Source organism: Gymnoscopelus braueri, assembly GCF_963280865.1.
Source record: "Gymnoscopelus braueri genome assembly, chromosome: 2".
Taxonomy (NCBI): Eukaryota; Metazoa; Chordata; class Actinopteri; order Myctophiformes; family Myctophidae; genus Gymnoscopelus; species Gymnoscopelus braueri.
The window spans coordinates 44,491,113-44,514,265 of record NC_137604.1 but is presented as its reverse complement, the minus strand read 5'-3'; the positions used below and the strand labels follow the sequence as shown (position 1 = coordinate 44,514,265).

Here is a 23,153-nt window from a genome sequence, read left to right as displayed (position 1 = left end):
TAAATTTGTTACCATGCACCTTTATTACATTATAATACAATGGGTCATATTTTATGACTTTGTACGGTGTATTACATTATAATACAATGGGTCATATTTTATGACTTTGTAAGGTGACTTGAATTGGAGAACTTATTCAGCAGCTTCTTTTCCCTGTAACAACAGTAAAGAATATAATTGTAGATATTCAACATACATTTTCAGTTGAATCTTATTTAAAGATAGTCAGTCAACCTTGAACATGTATTACCTTGGAGTCACGACTTTTAGCTCTCATCTTGTTGACCTGGCCTTCAGCGATGTCAGCACGCTCTTCAGCCTCCTCCAGCTCATTCTGAACCTTTCTGCACTTGGACAGGTGAACGTTGGCTGCTTCCTCCTACAATATGATAGAGATGGTTCAAAGCCTCAATATTTGAAAAGAGAATCTTACAATGATATAGTCGAAACAAGACAATTTCAGGCAATTGTAATGTGTTTGTGGCTAATACAGTGGCCCATGCAGCATGTTTATGAGTGAGCCTATGGTATATTGGCCCTTATTGCTTATTGCTTATGACTGTGCAAGTAAAATCAGATAGGAGTTATTGTACTAAAGTCAGAATAAGAATGTGTTGTTGACTCAGACTCAGCCTGGCGTTTGCCTAGGTAATCAGGGACACTCTGCATAGCTGTGAAGTACAATTTACATTGCCTTTTGTTTAACCTGGAGACACCTGGTCTGGGATCTTGGCATTCAGCTGCTAATCAGATGGAGGCACTGATCAAAGAGCTTGGTCAACAGGTGGAGGCTATCACTGACCCCCACCCCACATGAACCGTCTGTATTCAAATGTGAAGCTATTGTGTTATAAAAGGGGAATGAAATCTAACTCAGAATGGTCACACTACACCGGCCGAAGGGCTGCGTGGAGGAAAGGGCTCCTGGTTCTCCTGCTATGCTGTTGTACTTGATGCTGAATAAATGAATGATAGAACCTGGAAACCTGACGTCTCTTCTCTTCCTCTACTTTATTACAACTACCAGCCTGGTAACCGCAGTTTAATGCCTCAATTACACGACAAGCCCAGACAGGTTCTCATTGGAACGGCACAATCATGGCTGTTTTCTTGTTCTTGTTTGGCCCCCCGAGCCATAAATTGCAGCTTATAGGAAAGAAATGTCTCTAGTCCATTTTGCAAATGTACTTTTACCATTATGCCTGAAACACACTGCCTGCATGCGTCTGCAGTATGTGGCATTGTGGAGCAGCATGCCTTTCCTTTCAACATCCATGTTACAGTAACAGGTCAGAGCTTCCACAACGCCCATGTGTGCAGTGCCGTGCAGTTCCGCTGTGTGCATGCCATACTGCAGAAACATGGCAAGCTAGAGATTCCATGTGCCGCTTGTGGAAAGTAGCAAGATGGACTCTGAAAAATGCTCTGCTGTTGGTCGTATTGACATTACATAACTGATTCCGATTATTCCTTTTTAGTTATTCCATAAGTAGGCTGCCCTAGCGCGTCAAAATCTCCGGAGAGAGAAGCCGCCGGATCCCATTAGTTCACCGATCTGTGCTCCCGCCGACGCGCCCCTCCTCCCCCCCAATGTGCAGCATTGAGAGCCCTGACGCCACAACATTTGGAGCGACGCCCACTGCACTCTGGTTGGTTGGGGAAATCAACCACTTCCTATTCCAGGAACGTCAACAGGCGGGTCCAGGCTCTTATTTTTGAGCAAAACGCGAAGGAAAATAATAGCCTGGAGATCGAGGCTATTCCATTAGTTAAACTATGACAACAACACTATGCACATGGCGACCACAACTAAAGATGTATATTTGTCTTACCGCTTCCTCAGCCTGCCTCTTGTAGCCCTTCACCTTCATCTGCAGTTTGTCTACCAGATCCTGAAGCCTGCCAACATTCTTCTTGTCCTCTTCAGTCTGAAGTGAGAGTGAATATATAACATTAGTTACGTTCATGCAATATATTAATTTAGCCAGTGGCATGATGGTTATTTAAGTGAACATGATATACAGTACCTGGTATGTCAGCTCCTTCACTCTCCTCTCGTACTTGCGGACACCTTTAATAGCGTCTGTACCTCCTCTCTGTGCAGATTCAACCTCTCCCTCCAGTTCCCGCACCTTCACAATTGAATTATGCACTGTGAAATAATGTCTTCTTATTTCATTGACTATAAGCTGTGTTGAAGTGAACTACGTATCTTACCCTAGACTCCAGTTTCTGGAGCTGCTTCTTGCCTCCCTTCATAGCCAGGTTCTCAGCCTCGTCCAGGCGGTGCTGCAGGTCCTTGACTGTGACCTCCAGGTTCTTCTTCATCCTCTCCAAGTGAGAACTAGTGTCCTGCTCCTTTTTAAGCTCCTCGGCCATCATAGCAGCCTGGAAAGTAATTTTTGTATAATATAAGATGAAATATACTTCATTCACCCGCAAGGAAAAAATTATGCTGCATCACACAACATACTTGCCAAGAAAATCACAATATACAAACATGGTATATAGATTAAAATCTCTCATTAACATTATAATAAACAGGTAATAAACAGATACTAGTGTCATAAGACCAGAAGGAAACAAACTAAAGTAAATATCTTTATGGAGGATGGAATGAATAGATTCTTGTACCAGTTCAGTCTGCACTGTAGCATTCTGAACCATCTACCTGAAGCCAGCACCTCGGAATGCTGGGTTCAGAATGTACTTTGTCTCCCTGAGCACATATTTCTGATATAAAGACTGAAAATAGTGATGTTCCTTTTTTCCCTTCATCATGGCTGTTTGAATAAGATAAGTTTAGTATTTAATTCTAAAATACATCCTTTGTTGTAGCCTATTGCAAAGGTGTTCAACATCTGCATGCCATGAGCGAAATGTATTGTATTGTATGTTTACATTAAGCATGCCATAAGGTTGTCTAATTGTCCTGGTATATTGGATAAGGGGCGGTCATCCTAACTTACATCAGTGATGGCTTTCTTGGCCTTCTCCTCAGCATTCCTTGCTTCTGAAACACTGTCATCCACTTCGCCTTGGACCTGGATCAGGTCAGCTTCAAGTTTCTTCTTGGTGCCCAGAAGGCTTGTGTTCTAAAATAAAGATTCAGTTTAGCAATGCAAGTATGCATGACTTGTATGTTAAATATATTGAGAGTTTTTCCATTGACTTACCTGGGAGTGCAACAGGCCAGCGCGTTCACTAGCATCCACTAGTTCTTGTTCAGCCACTTTGCGGCCTCTCTCTGTCTGTTCCAGAGCCACTCTCAGCTCATCAATCTCAGAAACCATGAGGCCATTCCTACGCTCCACCATGGCAGCTTGCTCCTTCACATCTTCTTGGCCTCTGACAGCATCGTCAAGGTGCAGTTGGGCATCCTAAAATAAATCACATTTGAGGTGATCACGTTAAGAGAAACATCAGAATGTGACTTGTGCAGTGCAGTTCCATTATTTGAATATGTGTCTAACTACTATGTTTTGCACCTTAAGCGTTCCCTGGACGTTCCTCAGCTGCTTCTGGGCCTCAGCAGCCTGGCGGTTGGAGTGACTCAGCTGAACCTCCATCTCGTTCAGGTCTCCCTCCATCTTCTTCTTGATTCTCAGGGCATCGTTTCTGCTCCTGACCTCAGAGTCCAGAGTGCTCTGCATGGAGTCAATCACCCTCTGGCTGTTCCTCTTGATCCCCTCCATCTCTTCATCCTTCTCTGCCAGCTTTCTGTCGACCTCACCCTTGATCTGGTTGAGTTCCAGCTGGACACGAAGAATCTTGGACTCCTCGTGCTCCAGAGTACCCTAAAATGAAATACAGGATCAAAAGGTTGTAGGACCTTTTAATGTACCATCGATCATACTGCTACACTGTTTGAATATAAAACGTGTTGAAAGAAATCTAAAATATAGACATGTAGAACCTAAAAGATTTACCTCAGCTTCCTCCAGGGCTGTCTGGATCTCTGACTTCTCTGTCTCCGTCTGTTTCTTGGATTTCTCCAGCTCATGGATGCTCTTTCCAGTCTCACCAATCTGTTCAGTCAGGTCTGAGATCTCCTCTGCAGTTGATTGAAAATAATGAATGAGGAACTTTCCAATCAGCAGCTATTTTGTATTTGTATTTGCATTTGAAAGTTTTCTTTTTTTTACTGTTATTAAAAGATAAAACTCACGTTGCAGGTTCTTGTTTTCACGCTTCATGGTCTCCAGGAGGTCCAGAGACTCCTCATAGGAATTCTTCATTTTAAACATCTCAGTGCTGAGAGAACGAGCCTCTTTCTGAGCTCCCTCCAGCTCGGCCTGGCACTCTTCACATTTCTGCTTCCAATCTGCCAAGACCTGCACAGCATTTGTAACAAAATGTGTCATGTACCCCAGTTTAAGGAGGCAAGAATGATTTTGTTGTAAAATAATGTATATCAAAGCACCTTATCAAAGTTCCTCTGTTTCTTGTCAAGGTTGGCAGCCAAACCATTGGCCCTCTCCACATCAATCATGAGGTCTTCCACTTCACCCTGGAGTCTCTGTTTGGTTTTCTCCAGAGAGGCGCACTTGGAATTCACAGCCTCGATTTGCTCCTCAGCTTCCTGAAGACGCTGGGCGAGCTTCTTCCTGTTGATCAGTTTTGAATGGATTCAAATTATTGTGAGCAATATTTCGTATAGTGAGTGGTACCTGATGTTGTAAAAACACTGATCACTTACTTAGCTTCCTCCAGCTCCTCAGTGCGTTGGACAGCATCAGTCTCATACTTGCTCCTCCACTGACACACCTCAGCGTTGGCCTTGGACATTCCACGCTGCAGCTCGGCCTTGGCCTCCTGCTCCTCCTCAAATTGCTCCCTCAGAAGGTCACAGTCATGGCGAGCTGATTGCACAGCATGGGCAAGGGCATTCTTTGCCTGTCAAAAGAAAAATGCCAAAATAATGTCAGCTGGATACAATTACAAAAAGACAACTATAAGCCTATTTAAAAAAAGAAAGCTGTTCCTTACCTTAACCTCCTCTTCAACGAGTCTCTTCAACTCCTCAATCTGTTGGGTGAAGGCCTGCTTGCCTCTGGTGAGCTGAGAGACGAGACCTTCTTTCTCCTCAAGTTGACGAGCAAACTCACCTAGTTAGAAATTTTAATATTAGTTTCAAACATTTAAATAATCTTTGTTGAATACATATTCCTTAAATTCCTGGGATGACTGCTGATCAAAGCATTATCTCTTATTATGGAATTTGCTCAAGTACCATTGACAAACCATTTAGGCTAGTAGTAGCCTGGTAAACCCCCCCCCCCCCTTCCGGAAATCTCCTTTGCATTTCATTTCAGGAAGGAGTCTGGCCTGAGCGCCTGTCTGGGCGTTTCTTGCTCGTCCATAAAATGGACTCGTCTATCAGCGTTCTCGCTCATTGTTCTGTGATTGACAGCGGAGGTTGGCCAATCAGGTGGAACCCGGGTGAACCCGAATGGAACCGAGTGCAACCGACAAAAATTGAACGGGCGGCCATTGAAATTCTGTCCACTGTTTTGATTTCGGTTTTAAAATTCCGAAACGTCGTTTTTGAGGCACGGAATTTACTTTTAAGATATCATTCGGATAGAATTTAGTTGTTTAACTTCATATATGTGGTCAACTAATTATGATAGAGCCTATTTAAAAATAAAAATTCAGAGAACCGGCAGGGGCGGGCAGTGACACGTATGTATCCGAATAAAGCAACCTATTTTCGGCATGGCCTTTTCAAAAGTCCCCCTGTCTGGTGGTCGGGGAAACGAACTGCTGATTGGCTGAAGGGGAACAAACTGCTGAAGTGGTTGTCAGTCAACTGTATTACTCCCGCCCAAATCCAGCCCACAGACAAAAAGCCAAACAGGCCCCCATGCCAGACTCACTCCTGATATCAAATGGAAATGAGATATCCGGAGGGAGGGGTTTACCAGGCTAATAATAATAATAATAAAACTTAATAAAAACTTTACAATGAACATTTACCATTTTCCGTCAACAGTCTTGCTCTCTGAGCTCCAATATCATTTAACTGGCGAACATTCTCATCACTCTTGGCCTTGATTTCACTGAGTTGGTCCTCAAGGGTTCGGCACATCTTCTCAAGATTTCCCTGTTGATTAACATTGGACATATTCAATCACTGAAGTAACCTACAATGTATTACCTCGTTTTAGTCATTCTTATATTTGTCAAGAATTACGCACAAGCATTCTATTTTACCTTTGCCTTAGCAACAGCTTCCATGTTGCTGGACAGGTCATCGATCTCCATCTTGTATTCACTCTTCTCCTTCTCCAGTTTCTGCTTGACACGCTGGAGGTTGTCGATCTGCTCGCCCAGCTCTGCAACGCTGTCCGCCTGTTTCTTACGGAGACCAGAAGCAGTGGCTTCATGCTGCAGGGTGGACTCTTCGAGGTCACGACGCAGCTTCTGGAACTCAGCCTCACGCTTCTTATTCATCTCGATCTGACTAGCGGTGGCTCCACCGGCCTCCTCCAGCCTCTCGCTGATCTCTTCAAGTTCCCTGGAGAGGTCAGCTCTCTGCTTCTCAACCTTGGCACGAGCGGCACGCTCTGCCTCGATCTCCTCCTCCAGTTCTTCAATACGAGCCTTTCAAATTAATGAACATATTAAAATCCAAATTTTCACATACTTATTATCAATGATTTTAAAGAAGATGAATAAAGTAAATACCTGGAGTTCTTTGATCTTCTTCTGCAGCTGGGCCCCCAAAGATTGCTCATCCTCAATTTTACTCAGAAGCTGGCTTACTTCAAAGTCCTTCCTGTGGAATACAGTACATCATATTTTAGTGGTAGTTTTTATCCATGGCATTTCATATTCTTATTTGTATTCATATTATTTATTATTCATATCAATTATTCATATTGTGGTCCACATTACTTCTTTATCTTCTCATCAGACTGCTGCTTGTCATTCTCCAGATCCATGACGGATTCCTGGGCCAGTTTCAGATCACCCTCAAGCTTTCTCTTGGCTCTCTCAAGGTCCATGCGGAGCTTCTTCTCTTGCTCCAGAGAACCCTCCAACTGCACAACAATATATTTGTCTTATAATTCAGTACCACAATAAACATACTGTATACGTTGAAAACAGCCAATTGACTTTATGAACTCACATCGTCAACTTGCTGCTCCAGCTTGGTCTTGGCCTTGGTCAGAGTGTTGACTTTGTCTTCCTCTGCCTGCAGGTCATCAAGAGTCTGCTGATGTGCCTCTTGGAGGGCCTTCTTTTCCTTGGTCAGCTTAGCAAGACCTTCATCCTGAGAGGCCATCTCCTCAGTCAGGTTCTTCACCTGAATAACATGAATGAATGGATCATTATTGTTCTATAACTTGATAAGACGGCTTGAGTGTAATCATGAATGGATCATTATTGTTCTATAACTTGATAAGACGGCTAGAGTGTATAATGTTGAACCTTGTTTTCAGTGGCGTGTTTCTCCTTCTCCACTTTGGCCAAGGTGAGCTCCAGGTCATCAATGTCCTTCTTGAGCTCAGAGCATTCATCTTCCAGCTTCCTCTTCTTGGCAGTCAGTTCAGCATTGATCTCCTCCTCGTCCTCCAGTCTCTCAGTCGTTTCTTTGACCTTTGCCTCCAACTGGATCTTACTTTTAATAAGACCCTCACATCTCTCCTCAGCATCATTCAATGCTTCATCTCCCTGGTTGTCAATGAAAAATATAAGTGAGGGAACTTGTTGCAGCATTTGTTCTGGGTGAGACATATGAGATTTGTTTTGCAGCTGCTTCCTGGGGGGGGTACATTAACACAGGGGACATTAACTGACTGAACAAGCTGGTGAAAAAGGCAGGCTCTATCATTGTCAGAGCCTGGACGGTACGGAGGCGGTAGCGGAGGTGAGGACAAGGAACAAGCTGGAGGCTATCAACCTCCTCCAAAAGAATATACTATAGTATTACGTGGGTGAGGAGCAGTGGCATATACAGATTCAACCTCCCCCACAAATTGGGTCAGGCCTTTGTGCTGGTAGCCATGTAGCTATACAATGATGCCAACAGCCGTTCGACCACCAGACATTCTCTGCCATGGTCTACATCTGCATTCTACATTCGAAAAAATATTTAAGATAGGATGATAAACAATATGAAATATTATCAACATTTCCTGTACAAGTGTAGCTACTTACTGATGACGCTGCCTGTGCAAGGTTATTCTTCTCCTGCACCACAGCCACCAGTTTCTCTTCCAGTGTCTTCTTCGTGGCCAGGGCAGCAGCCAGGTCAGTCTTCATCTTCTCATAGTTCTCCTTCATGTTCTGCAGCTCCTTCTCAGTCTCGGCGCTCTGCAGTAGAGGCTTGATCTTGAAGTACAGCGCCATCCATGGCCAGTTTTTCACATTGCAGAATGAGCGCACGTTGAACTGGATGGTGTAAATGGCCTCTCTGTGGAAAGTGGTTTCAATGGATCATGATTTAGCTGAAGATCGAGGGTTTCCATGTAATACGACTGCAGCCTGTTATTAAAGCTGTTATTATTGTGTCATAGTTGTTTCTGTTGTTGTCGTTATTATTGCTGATGGTATTATTGTTGTTAACCCCCGGGAAGGTAAATGCAGATGGCCACCCGTCCTAGAGCCCGTATCTGCGGGGGAGTGTTTTTCCTTACCACCGTCATCAAAAGCTTCCTCTGCAATTTTTGCTATTTTTATTATAATGATTTGACATTTTACTTTTGTTTTATTGAACAGCAATGACAACGTTTACTTACAAATTGTACTTAATATTGAATTGATGTTTTCATATTACCTCCTAACCATCATCTTGACAAACTCCTTCCTCATGACGTAAGCTCGTCCGAGAGCCTGAGTCATGGTGACCAGAGCAAACAGCTTTTCATCTCGCATCTCCTCAAGGACACCCAGCAGACCAGCTTTGAAGAACACCTGAATACAATGTTACAAACACTGAGCATTGAGCAACTAAACAACCGTAAAATCTACTTTTAATCCTCTCTGGATAATGTTAAACCAGATTGGGAGTGTGTTTACCTTGGTGTGTCCAAACTTGTACTCATCATGAGGTACGGCAATGGACCCAAGAAGCTTCTCAGAGGCTTTCTTGTTGTCCATGAACGCGCCATCGGGACATGCGCTGGCATTCAGTACTTTGTACCTGTTTTTTTAAAGTTCATGGTCATTTTGCGCTGACATTCAGTACTTTGTACCTGTTTTGTAAAAGTGGGTCATTTTGCGTTAATAGGTGTGGAACTAAAAGTTGCTGGAAAAAGGAATGAATACCTCTGCTTGAAGTCAGCATAGGGGATTCTGCTTGGGAAGCCCTTTGTACAAATCCTGATGCCCTCCAGCACACCGTTACACCTCAGCTGGTGGATGACCAGGAAGTTCTCCATCAGGCCTGTAAAGATGTTGCTTCATTATTATTAGGACAAAATAGTTACACACTGGCCAAAGTTGCATTCAATGGCTACCTCACAATCACTTGTTTAAATGTTTATTTTCAGTGTTTACCTGGAGTCTTGGACTCGTTGGGAATCAGGCAACGCACAAAGTGAGGATGAGTGCTCCTCAGATTGGTCATCAGCATCTGCAAGTTCGCCTATTGAGACAATTATTATTAGTAAAAAGTAAGACAATATTGTACTTTTCCCCCCACTAGAATTATTGGAACTCTTTAGATTCTAGTTACTTTACAGATTTAGATTTTTCTAAAACATACATTAACCACTTAAGCCCTGTTTTAAACTTCAGCCATTCAAAGATAGCTGCTCTACAAGATCACATCATGTGATACAGAAATTGTTTAATTCCAACATGAAAAGACATGCCTATTTTTTACAGGAATATAATGAATAAATATTCTTACCCTGAAAGCACTAGACACAGTCTGCATGGAACCACCCTTCTTCTTCTTGCCGCCCGCCTTTGTGTTATCTGTTTATATTGGTTAGAATCATGAGTGGACAGTTTCTCCCGCATCCCTCCTTTTCTTCATTTGTTAAAGTCAACAGACATAATATTTTTTGATATACAGAATGAAAATTCCTCCCTTCTTGTCAAATTCTGAGTGTTTATAGTATTAGGCTCAGGTGGGGGATAGAACACATTATATTATGTTATTATATTAATAAACATACCTTCAGGCTTAGGAGGAGGATAGAACACATTATATTATATTATTATATTAATAAACATACCTTCAGACTCAGGAGGAAGATAGAACACATTATATCATATTATTATATTATTAAACATACCTTCAGGCTCAGGAGGAGGATAGAACACAGCCAGCAGTTTAACTGTAGACTTCTGGAACAGCTGAATGACAGAGTCGTTCAGGGGGTCCTTGTTCTTCTCAAGCCAGCCTGTGATGCTGTAGTCCACAGTTCCAGCGTAGTGGACCAGGGAGAAGTGGGCCTCACCCTTGCCTTTGGCCGGCTTGGGCTTCTCAAAGGCCTTGTTCTTCCCAAGATGCTGGTCAAGCAACTTTTCGGCGAAGGTTTTGTCTGAAGACTTTGGGAACATGCACTGCTCTTCAAGGATGGAGAAGATGCCCAAGGGCTTTGTAAAGGAGACAAAAGAGACAAATCACCACAAACGAAGTGTCAATGACAAAAACTATATTAACATCATGTCCATTAAAGCACAACATAATTGTATACCTTCTCAATGAGCTTAATGCAGACAGCCAAGTCCATGATAATACATAATAATATAATAATAATTGTATAACTTCTCAATCAGCTCAATGCAGACAGCCAAGTCCATGATAATATATAATAGTATAATACTAATTGTATACCTTCTCAATCAGCTCAATGCAGACAGCCAAGTCCATGATAATATATGATAGTATAATAATGATTGTATACCTTCTCAATCAGCTCAATGCAGACAGTCAAGTCCATGATAATATATAATAGTATAATAATAATTCTTGTTTAAAGCCCAGCCAATAGGAACACAGAGGGGGTAGGGCTTAAGCAATTACAGCCTGTCCATATTGGCCGCCTAAGAGCACCTACCAAGTTTGGGGCGTTAAGAATGCTGGGAACTGGAGTCATGGCTGTTTAAAGCCCAGCCAATAGGAACACAGAGGGGGTAGGGCTTAAGCAATTACAGCCTGTCCAAATTGGCCGCCTAAGAGCACCTACCAAGTTTGGGGTGTTAAGCATGCTGGGAACTGGAGTTATGGGTGTTAAAGCCAAGCCAATAGGAACACTGAGGGGGCAGGGATTAAGTAATTACAGCCTGTCTTTATTGGACCGTCTAAGAGCACCTACCAAGTTTGGGGCGTTTAGCAAGCTGGGAAGTGGAGTTATGGCTGTTTAAAGTACAGCCAATAGGAACACAGGCTAAGGGTGCGCCTGTGGCACCCACTGGGTGCCACATGTGGTCCCTGTTGTGTCTATTCTGATGGCAGACCCCTGACCAGTGTTGGTACCAAGTTTGGTGCGGATCGGGGCAATGGTGCGCCTCGCTGTTCCGCATGTTACATTTGTGACGTCCGTCCACCCGCCCGTCCTCTAGACAACATAAATTATCCCGCTAATTAAATGGCTACTTAAAGTGAAACGAGATTTCTCACGTCTAGCGAGAATTTCGGTGGGGCTTATTCAAGACAGTCACGTTGGATAGTATTCTGTCACTATGAACGTCTGATCTCACCAAATAAAAACCAAAAAAAAAGCTATTCAAATATGCAAGGCCCATAGGCGCGCGTTTTTAGCTGTGACGGACCCGGGATGGAGTTATGAAATTTCTACTGTACCACTCATCCTAGGATATCATAACATCATAGAAAAGGTGAGAAAACCGTGGGGAAATTCCTTTAATAAATAAATTAATAAATGTACCCAAAAGTTACAAGAAAACAAAGTATGTCCTTGCTTACGGTAATGAAAGTGTTCCATAAGTGTTACGCCGTGCGGACACGGTCACCTCGGAAAACAAGGAAGTGTTGATCAAATAGAATCAATTTTCGGTTACTGCATTTCTATTTCTCGCGTCTTCGCTTCTTCACTTGAGATCAATGTTTAGCTGTAAATGACATTGTGTGTTTGTTTACATAAAATCAACAAGCGCAGGTGCACAAAATCAACTAGCGCAGGTGCTCTGAGCCTTTGATTAGACAGCGGTCTGTTATTGAGCTCATCGGTCATTATCCAGAAATAACACACAGCTGAATTCAGTGATTGACCAATCAGAATTAAGCATCCAACCAAGCCGTGTAATAAAATATAATAATACCTTCTCAATTAGCTCAATGCAGACAGCCAAGTCCATGCCGAAGTCAATGAGATCCCAGGGAATTCCTTCCTTCTTGTACTCTTCTTGCTCCAGAACAAACATGGTGTGGTTGAAAAACTGTTGCAGTTTCTCATTGGTGAAGTTGATGCACAGCTGCTCCAGGGTGTTGAACTGTGAGTGGAAATATCATTAGCCCAATTTCTTGTAATTGTGACCAAAAAAATAAGTCTCCCACTTAAAACAAGTCCATGCTTACATCAAAGATTTCAAAACCAGCGATGTCCAGCACACCAATGTAGTAGTTTCTCTGCTGCTTGGTGTCCAGCATCTCATTGATCCTAATGACCATCCAGAAGAACTCCTTCTCATAGAGGGACTTGGCCAAGGCACCAACTGAGTTCATTACCTATGGAAATAGGAACGTTATTAGTAGGGGTGTGAATTACACAATTTACAATTTAGGCATTTAGCAGACGCTCTTAATCCAGAGTGATTTACAGTAAGCAAGGAAAACACGAGGTAATGCATCAAATGCATTGCATTAGTAATCTAGGATCATAGGTAAACCAAGAACCTATCATCAGTCTAAACATTATAATCTAAAACAATCTATAATCTGCACATTGAAACTATACACTTGGATGCCAGGTCTACAGATTAACCTGGCATCTGTCTACATAACATGCCATCGAAATTACATTTAGCCTTTGCATAAGCCTGCAAGGTCATCAAGGTTAGGGCAAGTTCTACGGCAAGTGCTACGGGCTATGGAGTCTGAAGAGGTGAGTCTTCAGATTACGGCGGAAGATTGGGAGTGAGTCTGCAATGGGGAGTTTGTTCCACAGTTTGGGAGCCAGAAGGGAGAAGAGTCTGTCCCGGGTGTTTTTACAGAAGATGATTTAAGACAGTCTGGACACAACTCAAAAAGATATTAGAGTTCTAATGGTATGCTGTGTTGAGAATATAAAGTGTGTATGAAATCAGAACATGGAAATAATGTAATTTACTCACCTGTGGCACAGTCTGTCCCTTAGTGACATACTCGTTTCCAACTTTCACTCTGGGGTAGCAATACGCCTTAAGCATCTCTGCTGAGTTTATACCCAACAGGTAGCAAATCTTGTCAGCCTCTGAAATGTTCATACAATTTGCAATTTACAATTTAGGCATTTAGCAGACGCTCTTAATCCAGAGTGTGATATACAGTAAGCAAGGTAAACACGAATTAATACATCAAATGCATAGAGATAGTAATCTAGGATCATAGGTAAACCAAATAATCATCAGTCTAAACAATATAATATATATATATATATATATATATATATATATATATATATATATATATATATATATATATATATATATATATATATATATATATAAAGTTTTTTATACCACGATTTTTGTAACCCATTCTTTTACCCAGTGCCAATTGCCTAAGCTTTAATCCTGGGTGCTACTCTCCCTCTGCCAGCTTGGGGAGAGCCCCAAACTGAGCTCATGCTTCCTTCAATGCATGAGGAGTGAGCAGGCCGCTTCTTATCACCTGACATGTGGGTGGAGTTTCCCCGGAAGGGTGTAGCGTGTGGAAGGAACACATTTATTTACCATAGGGGACACAGGGAGAACATGCAAACTCCACACAGAAAGGCCCTTTCGCCAACCCCAGCTAGGGTATGGGCACTGATGACGCGGAGGAGAGAACATGCCCCCATCGCCCAAAGTGGGAATCGAACCCAGGACCTTCTCGCTGTGAGGCGAAATCGCAACCGACTGCGCTACCGACTGCACCACCGTGCCACCGTAAACGGTAAAATATAAAAAAAACAGGGTGCCATTTATTCTTAGGTCGTTCACGGCAATCGGACACTGCATTCATGATTTGAGGCATTTTGTTCCAAAAATGTGTTTTGCTAAATTAGACCTAATGGCGCTATAACAGGCCAATGTGAAAAAGGGTGGCATTTCTTCCTTGGCCCAGTGGGAATGTGTTTGTGAAATTTCACGGAAATCGCAAGCTGCGTTCATGATTTGAGGCATTTTGTTCAAAACGGACCAATCCTGCAAATTTTGGAAGCGAACCTTAGCCAATGAGGATGGAATATGGGAAATCGGACAGATCCGTGTTGATCACATGACTATAGAGATACTGTGTACCGATTTGCATGACGTTTGGATAAAATCTGTAGGAGTAATATAAAAAAATGGGTTTTGCACAAATCGGCTTCCAGGTGGCGCTATAACAGGCCCATGTGAAAAATGGGCCTGTTAGAGGTTCTGAATTGGCATCCAGGGAGTGTGTGTGCACAGTTTCGCAGCAACCGGGCCAACGGAGATTAGCTGGTAACACACGGACAGGACACACGGACACACACACGGACGGAAGGACGGACAGGGGGTAAAACATACTCTCACCATGCCTTTCGGCCTGGCGGAGACGATAATAAAGATTAGCTCACCCTCGCTGCCGTCAGGTTCTGCCTGTTCTTCACGCTGCTTCTGTTTGAACTTCATGACACCATGATGCATCACTGCACCGGTGAACTTGTAGATATACTGTTTTTCCTCAGCGTTGAAGCCCAGGATGTCAATAGCCTCCTGATGTCAATAAACAGAGATGCATTCAAAAGATTGAGATTAAGCATTAGATTAACAAACATAATTTAGAACTGTGTACAACTCAACAGTTAACAAACCAACATACAGTATAAGTGTATATACATGGTATCTGCACATTTCTAAAGTGACAATTTAAGGACTTTTAAGACCTATACAATAAGTAAGTTGAAATAAAACAAATAAGACCATTACTGCATCAAAAGTAATCAACAAACTATACTATTCAAATTGTCAAACATTGGCCAAATTGTCTAATATTACCTAAGAAAGAGGTAAAAACAATTAAAACATGTAGATCGGCTATTTTCACAATATTTATCTGTGGAACCGAGTCAAACTAAATGTAATGCCTCAACTGCTACAATTCCACGTGCTTGTCAGGATGGGGGGGTCCCTAGTTCAAATAGGATTAGTTTGGGGGGTCACGGCCTGAAAACTTTGAGAACCACTGCTTTATAAAATACATGTTGCAGTGCAACTGACTGCAGTTCACACTATAGTGAGTATTAGAAAGAAACAAAAATGTTCACTGACATCAGTAGCGTCCAGCTCCACTTTGTCATCAATGCTGGCCACAGTGATCTGACCCATGCTGATCAACGGGAAGTCGTAGGGGTTGGTGCTGATCAGACACATTTCTTAAAAGGGATTAAAAAATGGTGAACATGTGTTTTTATTCATTAATTTATGTTCTAACTGCATCATCAGTAATTCCATTTACCAATAATCTCAGGTTTGTGGTTGGTCATCATCTGGAAAAAGATGTGGTAACCTCTCTCTGCAGGAAGCTGATAGGTCACTCTAGACTTCTCCAGCAGATCTATATGGGTTGTACATAACTCATAGTAATAATAATAATAATAATAATAATAATAATAATAATAATAATTATTATTATTATTATAATTACCCTTATAATTATTATTATAATTATAATTATAACAATTTCAATTATAATAATAACAATAATAATCTATATGGGTTGTACATAACTCAAAATGTAATCCTCAAATGAACACATATATAATTTATCATCTGTGAACTTCATACTTACATGTCTCAATATCAGCACTGGCCAGTTTACCCGTTGTGCCGAAATGGATTCTGATGAATTTACCCTGTTTGATATAGCACAATTAGTTGCATCTACACTGTGGAATTATTGCAGGTTTTCTCATAAAGTGTCATTATTTATACTTACAAAGCGAGAGGAGTTGTCATTCCTCACAGTCTTGGCATTACCATAGGACTCCAGCAAGGGATTGGCTGCAATAATCTGATCCTCCAGTGACCCCTAGAATGTTTTAGAAAATTTGGTCAGAATTCTTTTAAATTGAATTGCTATATTGCATACAAATGCTTTATGTTCAAAAACATGTATTTGTTGAAGTTAAAAACCTGTACATATACCTTGATTTTACCGCTATCGGCCGCTGATTTCTCTCCAGAACCAGAACTAGCTGTTGCAAAGTACTGGATGACACGCTTGGTGTTCACAGTCTTTCCAGCACCGGATTCTCCACTGGTTATAAATACACATATTCAGAGAAATGCAGTTAGTGAATTGATGTACAATGTTCTTTTTTTAAAGCCTAGTAGATGGGAAACTTACGTGATCAGGACAGACTGGTTCTCTTTATCTGTAAAATGTAAAGCAAACTTTTAGTCATGGATACACCACAAAACCATTATAGTTATATTATTGTTTTTACATTGTCCTGAGTAGTACGTACCCATCAGCATGAACTGATAGGCGTTGTCAGAGACAGAGAAGATGTGGGGTGGAGCCTCAATACGCTTCTTGCCTCTGTAGGCATTTACAACATCCTGGTCGTACACTGGGAGCCACTTGTAGGGGTTCACAGTTGCACAAAACAAGCCAGAGTAGGTCTGAAGGGGAGAAGAGAGAGAACAATAACATCATACAACATGGCACTGAGCATGCCACATATCTAGCACAACGGCTCACTAGAGCTGGGATTACAGTCACGAGTTTCAAGTGGCATCAACTAATGAGCAAGTTAACTTCAGAAGAGTTTGTTTGCATTCGTTTTTCTATGGTTTTCACTTGATGATATAACTTGTACACTGTATTTTTCTTTCTTCGCTATCGACAGGTGCAATACTGTACTGTTCTCAGTATGTAGAAAACCTTACATAGATCATCCATGCTGCATAACGCTCTTTGAGGTTATACAGGACAGTGGCTTCACTGAGGTGGGTCATCATGGCCATGTCCTCAATTTTGTCATACTTGGGAGGGTTCATAGGGTAGACATCAGCCTCCTTTACAGTTCTTTCCTAAAAAAAAAAAAGCACAACCTCAGAATGTAATGTGATTTTTACTGAGCCACTATTTGATTTTAGATACACCTCTACATACCTCCTTCGTGTCGAGCAATTCCACGGTGACTTTGTCACCGTCCTTCTTCGTAATTTTACACTTGAGGTACAGCTCCTTAACATCGGCCACATATGCTGCAGATTTGCCATCAAAGGGTGCAGCTTGAGCCTCCATTCTCTCCCTCTCTGGTTTACGGAGATAAATGGCGGCCTTGCCATACTGCTCCATCTCTGCGTCCGTACTCATGGTGGCGGCTTTCTGTAGACAGACAAATAGATGGTGTTGATGCCTTTGCTGACTTGAGATCTGAGCAGATAATTGTAGGACTATTCTTATGGTTGTAGCTTATTGTAGGTTTATTAGAAAGATTATGAACACTCACTTTTCCCCACTACCAGTAGCAGTAGAATCTTGAGTGCAACCCCTAAGAGTGAAAAAACACATCATTTTGACGACATTAACATTAGTTGATGATTTAATACAATTTGTAATCATGATTTTTTAAATTTGTACTTAAGCAATGCTAGATTTCTTTCTTCTTTAATTCCATTGTATGAATTAAGGGTACATTCAGAGGTGCCAAACTCTTCTCGAGTAAAAAATATTGTTACTTTAAACTAATAATAACTCTAGTAGATGTAAAAGTACTCTTCCAAATAATTACTTGGTTAAGATTAAGAAAGTATCTGGTAAAAACACACACAATGTAAATTATTATTTAAATAATCATAACATAATTGAAATGTCTAAATAAAAATGAATGAACAAAAGTTAATTCCAATCTGACCTAAACCATATCACTATAAATACAATAATACACAATCAATCATTTAAATTGTTCAATAAAACACAAATTATTCTGTCCACTCATTATTCAGTGCCTATAACATTGTATCATGTCTGTCGCTATGTGGCACTATGTACGGAGTCACTAACATGATATATTTATACGACCATGAATAACTAACATCTCTAAAACATTTATATGACTATGAAGGACAGATGAAGTCTCACTCACCACTAAATGGAACTCTGAACTCCTCTGCAATGGGTACGCGTCAACCATCTCAGCATGCCTTATATTAGGTGCTCATTGCATGCTGGGCAGAAAGTAAAAGTAGGAGTTGCCTTTCAAGGCCTTTAATTCCTGTTGACATTGCGATAAAAAACATTTCACATCTATTAATAATCTTGTAAAATTATACGTCCAACACTCACATGATATTTGGTAGTGCTGCTTGGCTATGTGGTTTATATCCATGCCAGTGGCTATGGTATAAAAATAGTATAATTGGCAGGGTGGTGGGGTGCTGGGTGTCTTTATTTGGTAAAATAATTACAGCAGGTCTTATACATTATTTGGAACATGTTCATATTCAGTAAGGAAAGTAAATACTCAAATACTCTACTTGTCATTGTATACTTCCACTTCACTCCATTTGAGGAGGGCACTTCAATACATTTGACAGCTTTATATACGTTTTGGGGGTTTTGATGTTTATGTAGTCAGGGTCACAGTTCAGAGTCCTATGAGTCGTTATAGTCAGGGGATATTAATAAAATCTTGGAATAAATTCCTTACCAAAAAAAATCTTCACCAATGTGTTTGTAAAGGTGTCTAGTAACACACCTCACAAAGACTGAAATGCAGTTTCCCTAGGAGAATTTTTGACAGCTGCTGAAAGTTGGGGTACCCAACATTTCCCTGCATTTCCATGCAGAAAAAAAAAAAAATCAATTCTGTTTCAAGTAGCATGTGAGGGGTCAAACTAGGGTGTTTTTATGATTCTGAATCCATTGCAAGCATTTGTTTTGCACCAAAACCACTCCTTGGGCTAAAAACGGCCATAGCCATCCTTTTCCAGGTATATTTTTTATGTAAAAAGCCCATTGAGATTGGGCTGTTTTTAGCCCAAGGAGTGGTTTTGGTGCAAAACAAATGCTTGCAATGGATTCAGAATCATAAAAACACCCTAGTTTGACCCCTCACATGCTACTTAAAACAAAATTAAATTAGATTTGTTTTCCTGCATGGAAATGCAGGGAAATGGTGGGTACCCCAACTTTCAGCAGCTGTCAAAAATTCTCCTAGGGAAACTGCATTTCAGTCTTTGTGAGATGTGTTACTAGACACCTTTACAAACACATTGGAGATTTTTTTTGGTAAGGAATTTATTCCAAGATTGGATTTTTTTCTGATAATATCCCCTGACTATTAACAGCTCCAACAAATAGTCTGGCACTGGCTTAACGGGACAGGCTTCACTGTAGGTGTATAGTCAGTGTCACTTAATCCTTGACAGGACCATAAAAAAGTGTCCACTTAAAGTTATTTCCATTCCTTGTACTCATCACATTTCATTTCAGCATTAAATTTCACCATAAATGCATTCATTAGCAGACTCTGTAATGTATAATTGCACACACAGCCTCTCTCACACAGCTGATACGGTCCAAGGTTGTTGTCACAGCTTGCCTATCAAATCAAGCAGCCAAGCATGCCCTACCATCAAGGGGTAGTTAACCCAAAAAACTCTGATCCAATATTCCAATGTTTAGTTAAAGGTAGGGTAAGTGATTTTCTTTGGTTGAAAGAAGTGTGAAATAGCTCTATATTCTGATAGTACTCATTGCTATAGAGTGTTTGTTCAGTAAAAGGAGTCTCCTTGTCTCTCCAGCTCTTTATAAAACAGAAAATGCATTTTCGTTTCAGTTTCAGTTTCATTTCCAATTTTATCCAATCAGGATAGAGAACTCAATCAGGATATAGATTAAACTAGAAAAAGTGCTCCTCGGAGCACAGGTCTCCGCCAGGTCAGGTAGGTTATTGTGGGCCAGCAATGTTCAGAATTTGCCAGTCAGGATGGAATATAAAAAATCGTACTGAACCATCTTGATCACTTGACTATAGAGATAATGTGTACTGATTTGCATGATGTTTGGACAACATTTGTAGGAGTAATATAAAAAAGAAAAATAGGCCTCCTGGTGGCGCTATAATAGGGCAATGTTAAAAGGGTGGCGTTTGTTCTTCAACGTAGTGCGAATGTACGTGCAAAGTTCCACCGCAATCGGACGCTGCGTTCATGATTTGCGGAATTTTGTTAAAAACGGGCCACTCCTGCAAACTTTAGATCTCAATGTTAGCCAATCAGGATGGAATATGAAAAATCAAACCGATCCATCTTGATCACATGACTATAGAGATCATGTGTACCGATTTGCGTGACATTTGGATAAAATCGGAAGGCTTAATCTCAAAATATGTATTTTACATAAGTCGGCCTCCTGGTGGCGCTATAAAAGGCTAATGTGAAAAATGCAGGGCAGATGTTTCTCCTTGGCCTCTAGGGAGTATGCGTGCAAAGTTTCACGCAGATCGGTGCAGTTACAGTTAAAACGCAATTTGGCCTTTTATAGCGCCACCATGAGGCTGATTTGAACATTTTCAAGTGGCATTTCCTCCTCGGCCTAGTGGGAATGTGCGTGTGAAATTTCACGGAAATCGCAAGCTGCGTTCATGATTTGAGGCATTTAGTTCAAAATGGACCAATCCTGCAAACTTTGGAAGCCAACCTTAGCCATACAGGATGGAATATGGAAAATCAGACAGATCTGTGTTGATCTTATGACTATAGAGATACTGTGTAACGATTTGCGTGATGTTTGGATAAAATCTGTAGGAGTAATATAAAACATTGATTTTGCACAAATCGGCCTCCTGGTGGCGCTATAACAGGCCAATCTAAAAAATGTGGCCCAGAGGTTCTGAATTGGCATCCAGGGAATATGTGTGCACAGTTTCGCAGCGGCCGGGCCAACGGTGCCGGAGATTAGCCGCTCGCAGACAGATGGACACACGGACACACGGACACACGGACGGACGGACAGGGGGTAAAACATACTCTCTTGCCATGCCTTTCGGCCTGGCGGAGACAATAACAAAAGTCTAATGTGCTTTCAATAAAGGTGCAGAAGCATTTGAGGGACATTATAGGCATGCATGATTCTTACATACCGTACATGCAAATACACATATACAGTGCATATACATGTGCAAGCAATAACACAACCAGTGTTGCCATGCATGCACTGTGACACAAATATAATACAAATATATATAAACAAATATAACACCATGCAGACTGACAGGCTGGTGGACAGAAAACTTTTTTTTCCTTCATTATAATGCTCGTAAGAGTACCCCCCCCCCCACGCCACCTGCATAGTACTGCAATGTTGACCACAATGAGTATTTCCTGAACCTTCTGCTGTGTGTGTGTGTGTGTGTGTGTGTGTGTGTGTGTGTGTGTGTGTGTGTGTGTGTGTGTGTGTGTGTGTGTGTGTGTGTGTGTGTGTGTGTGTGTGTGTGTGTGTGTGTGTGTGTGTGTGTGTGTGTGTGTGTGTGTTGTGGCCTAATAACTAGTCTGCTAAGCGCACACCTTTCTGATCTTATAAAACAAACCTGTAACAGGATGCAGCATTCACTCAAAAAAGAAAAAGAAAAGAAAAGAAAGAAACTCATAAAACTTTTAGAACTATGACTAAAACACTTGATGCATTTTTAAGTTAATTTTATGGAGCTATGGGATGCAACAGAGATTCAGTCATACTGAACATATTGATCATGAAAGATGGATATTGATTACTTTCATCTTTCACTTTCACCTGCGTAATATTGCAAAAGTTAGGCACATTCTGTCTCAAAGAATACTTTTATAATTTGGCTATTAAAAAAGTTGCAGATATACAAGATCACAGCTTGTAGATCTGCTATTTTTCAAAAATATTGAACATTAGTGAACATTTTAACGCAAATCTTTGCTTCTGGGGGTCACTGGCACAACATATTTTCAAATGGGGGTCCGCGGCCAAATACAATCAATTTGGGGGTCCTTGACATGAAAAAGCATGCAGCCACTCTCAGAGCCAGATATACTTCCCCTGCCTGAGTGCTGACGCTTTCATGTGAGGCCTGTGAGTCCACAAGGTACAAGATTGTAGGATTTTACTTTAAACCAGAGGAAGAGGGGTCAACATCAAGGCCATGTTTACATTGATCTCTCAGGACAGATTCTGCTAACAGCACCACTGCCTTAAACATGTGTTGTTGTTGTTAGTGGGAACAAACACAGATCGAAGCACCCGGGAGGAAGTGGACTATGAAAGGCCCCGAACGGAGTGGCTTGGAGCGGAAGGGGGTCCTCGCTACGAGTTCAATCCTACCTTTTGTGTTTACAGTAATTCAACCTAGCATCCCTAAAGTATAAAATAAAATTCAAACAATTTCAAACATGTTCAAAATAGCGTAAATAGCCAATCTACAAGCCGACAACGTGTCGCTGGTCATCATAGGCTCATCATCATCCTATGAGTCTACATATCTACTCCCTCGGGTCCTCTGTGATTCGCAGGCCGAGTTTGAAGTCAATCGGTCCCATATATCGGTTCTTGAGGTACGTGAAATACTGAAATACTGACACACAGACAAACACACACACGCAAACACACACACACACACACACAAACACACACACACACACACACACAAACTTAGGCCTACAGAACATTGTACACACATACATAGGCCTACAGAAGATACACACATGCATACATACAGATAGACAGATATTTAGCACATACACATTTATAGTAGGATTATTATTCTCCTTTATTTAACCAGGTGAGTGCCTTTGAGATCTCTATCTCTTTTGAATAGCACAATTGTGTTAGTGTGCCTGCGTTCCTGCGCGCATGGCAAGTGTGTGTGTGTGTGTGTGTGTGTGTGTGTGTGTGTGTGTGTGTGTGTGTGTGTGTGTGTGTGTGTGTGTGTGTGTGTGTGTGTGTGTGTGTGTGTGTGTGTGTGTGTGTGTGTGTGTGTGTGTGTGTGTGTCAGTTGGAATCAGTAGGCGTTTTGTGGTCAGGTTGTCAGTTGGGGAAA

At 41.4% G+C, this 23,153-nt stretch overlaps 1 protein-coding gene across 1 annotated transcript; it reads right to left on the bottom strand.

The window, feature by feature from the left end:
- Positions 1-18,309, bottom strand: LOC308076477 (myosin heavy chain, fast skeletal muscle-like). Its single transcript, XM_080416783.1, has 41 exons — positions 18,231-18,309; positions 17,595-17,636; positions 17,252-17,470; positions 17,026-17,169; positions 16,602-16,758; positions 16,481-16,508; positions 16,279-16,390; positions 16,070-16,162; positions 15,923-15,986; positions 15,590-15,688; positions 15,403-15,506; positions 14,709-14,847; positions 13,258-13,376; positions 12,503-12,652; positions 12,247-12,417; positions 10,254-10,557; positions 9,863-9,930; positions 9,508-9,595; positions 9,277-9,394; positions 9,028-9,151; positions 8,786-8,922; positions 8,167-8,422; positions 7,438-7,680; positions 7,136-7,312; positions 6,901-7,046; positions 6,691-6,781; positions 6,217-6,606; positions 5,980-6,106; positions 4,990-5,108; positions 4,700-4,896; positions 4,424-4,607; positions 4,169-4,334; positions 3,930-4,054; positions 3,489-3,797; positions 3,177-3,380; positions 2,970-3,095; positions 2,218-2,388; positions 2,028-2,132; positions 1,833-1,928; positions 251-379; positions 1-153 (listed from the first exon to the last, which is right to left on the bottom strand). The coding sequence occupies exons 3-41, from the start codon at positions 17,456-17,458 to the stop codon at positions 133-135; spliced, it is 5,808 nt and encodes a 1,935-aa protein (XP_080272909.1). The 5' UTR covers positions 17,459-17,470; positions 17,595-17,636; positions 18,231-18,309; the 3' UTR covers positions 1-132.
- Between the last annotated feature and the right edge of the window lie 4,844 nt (positions 18,310-23,153).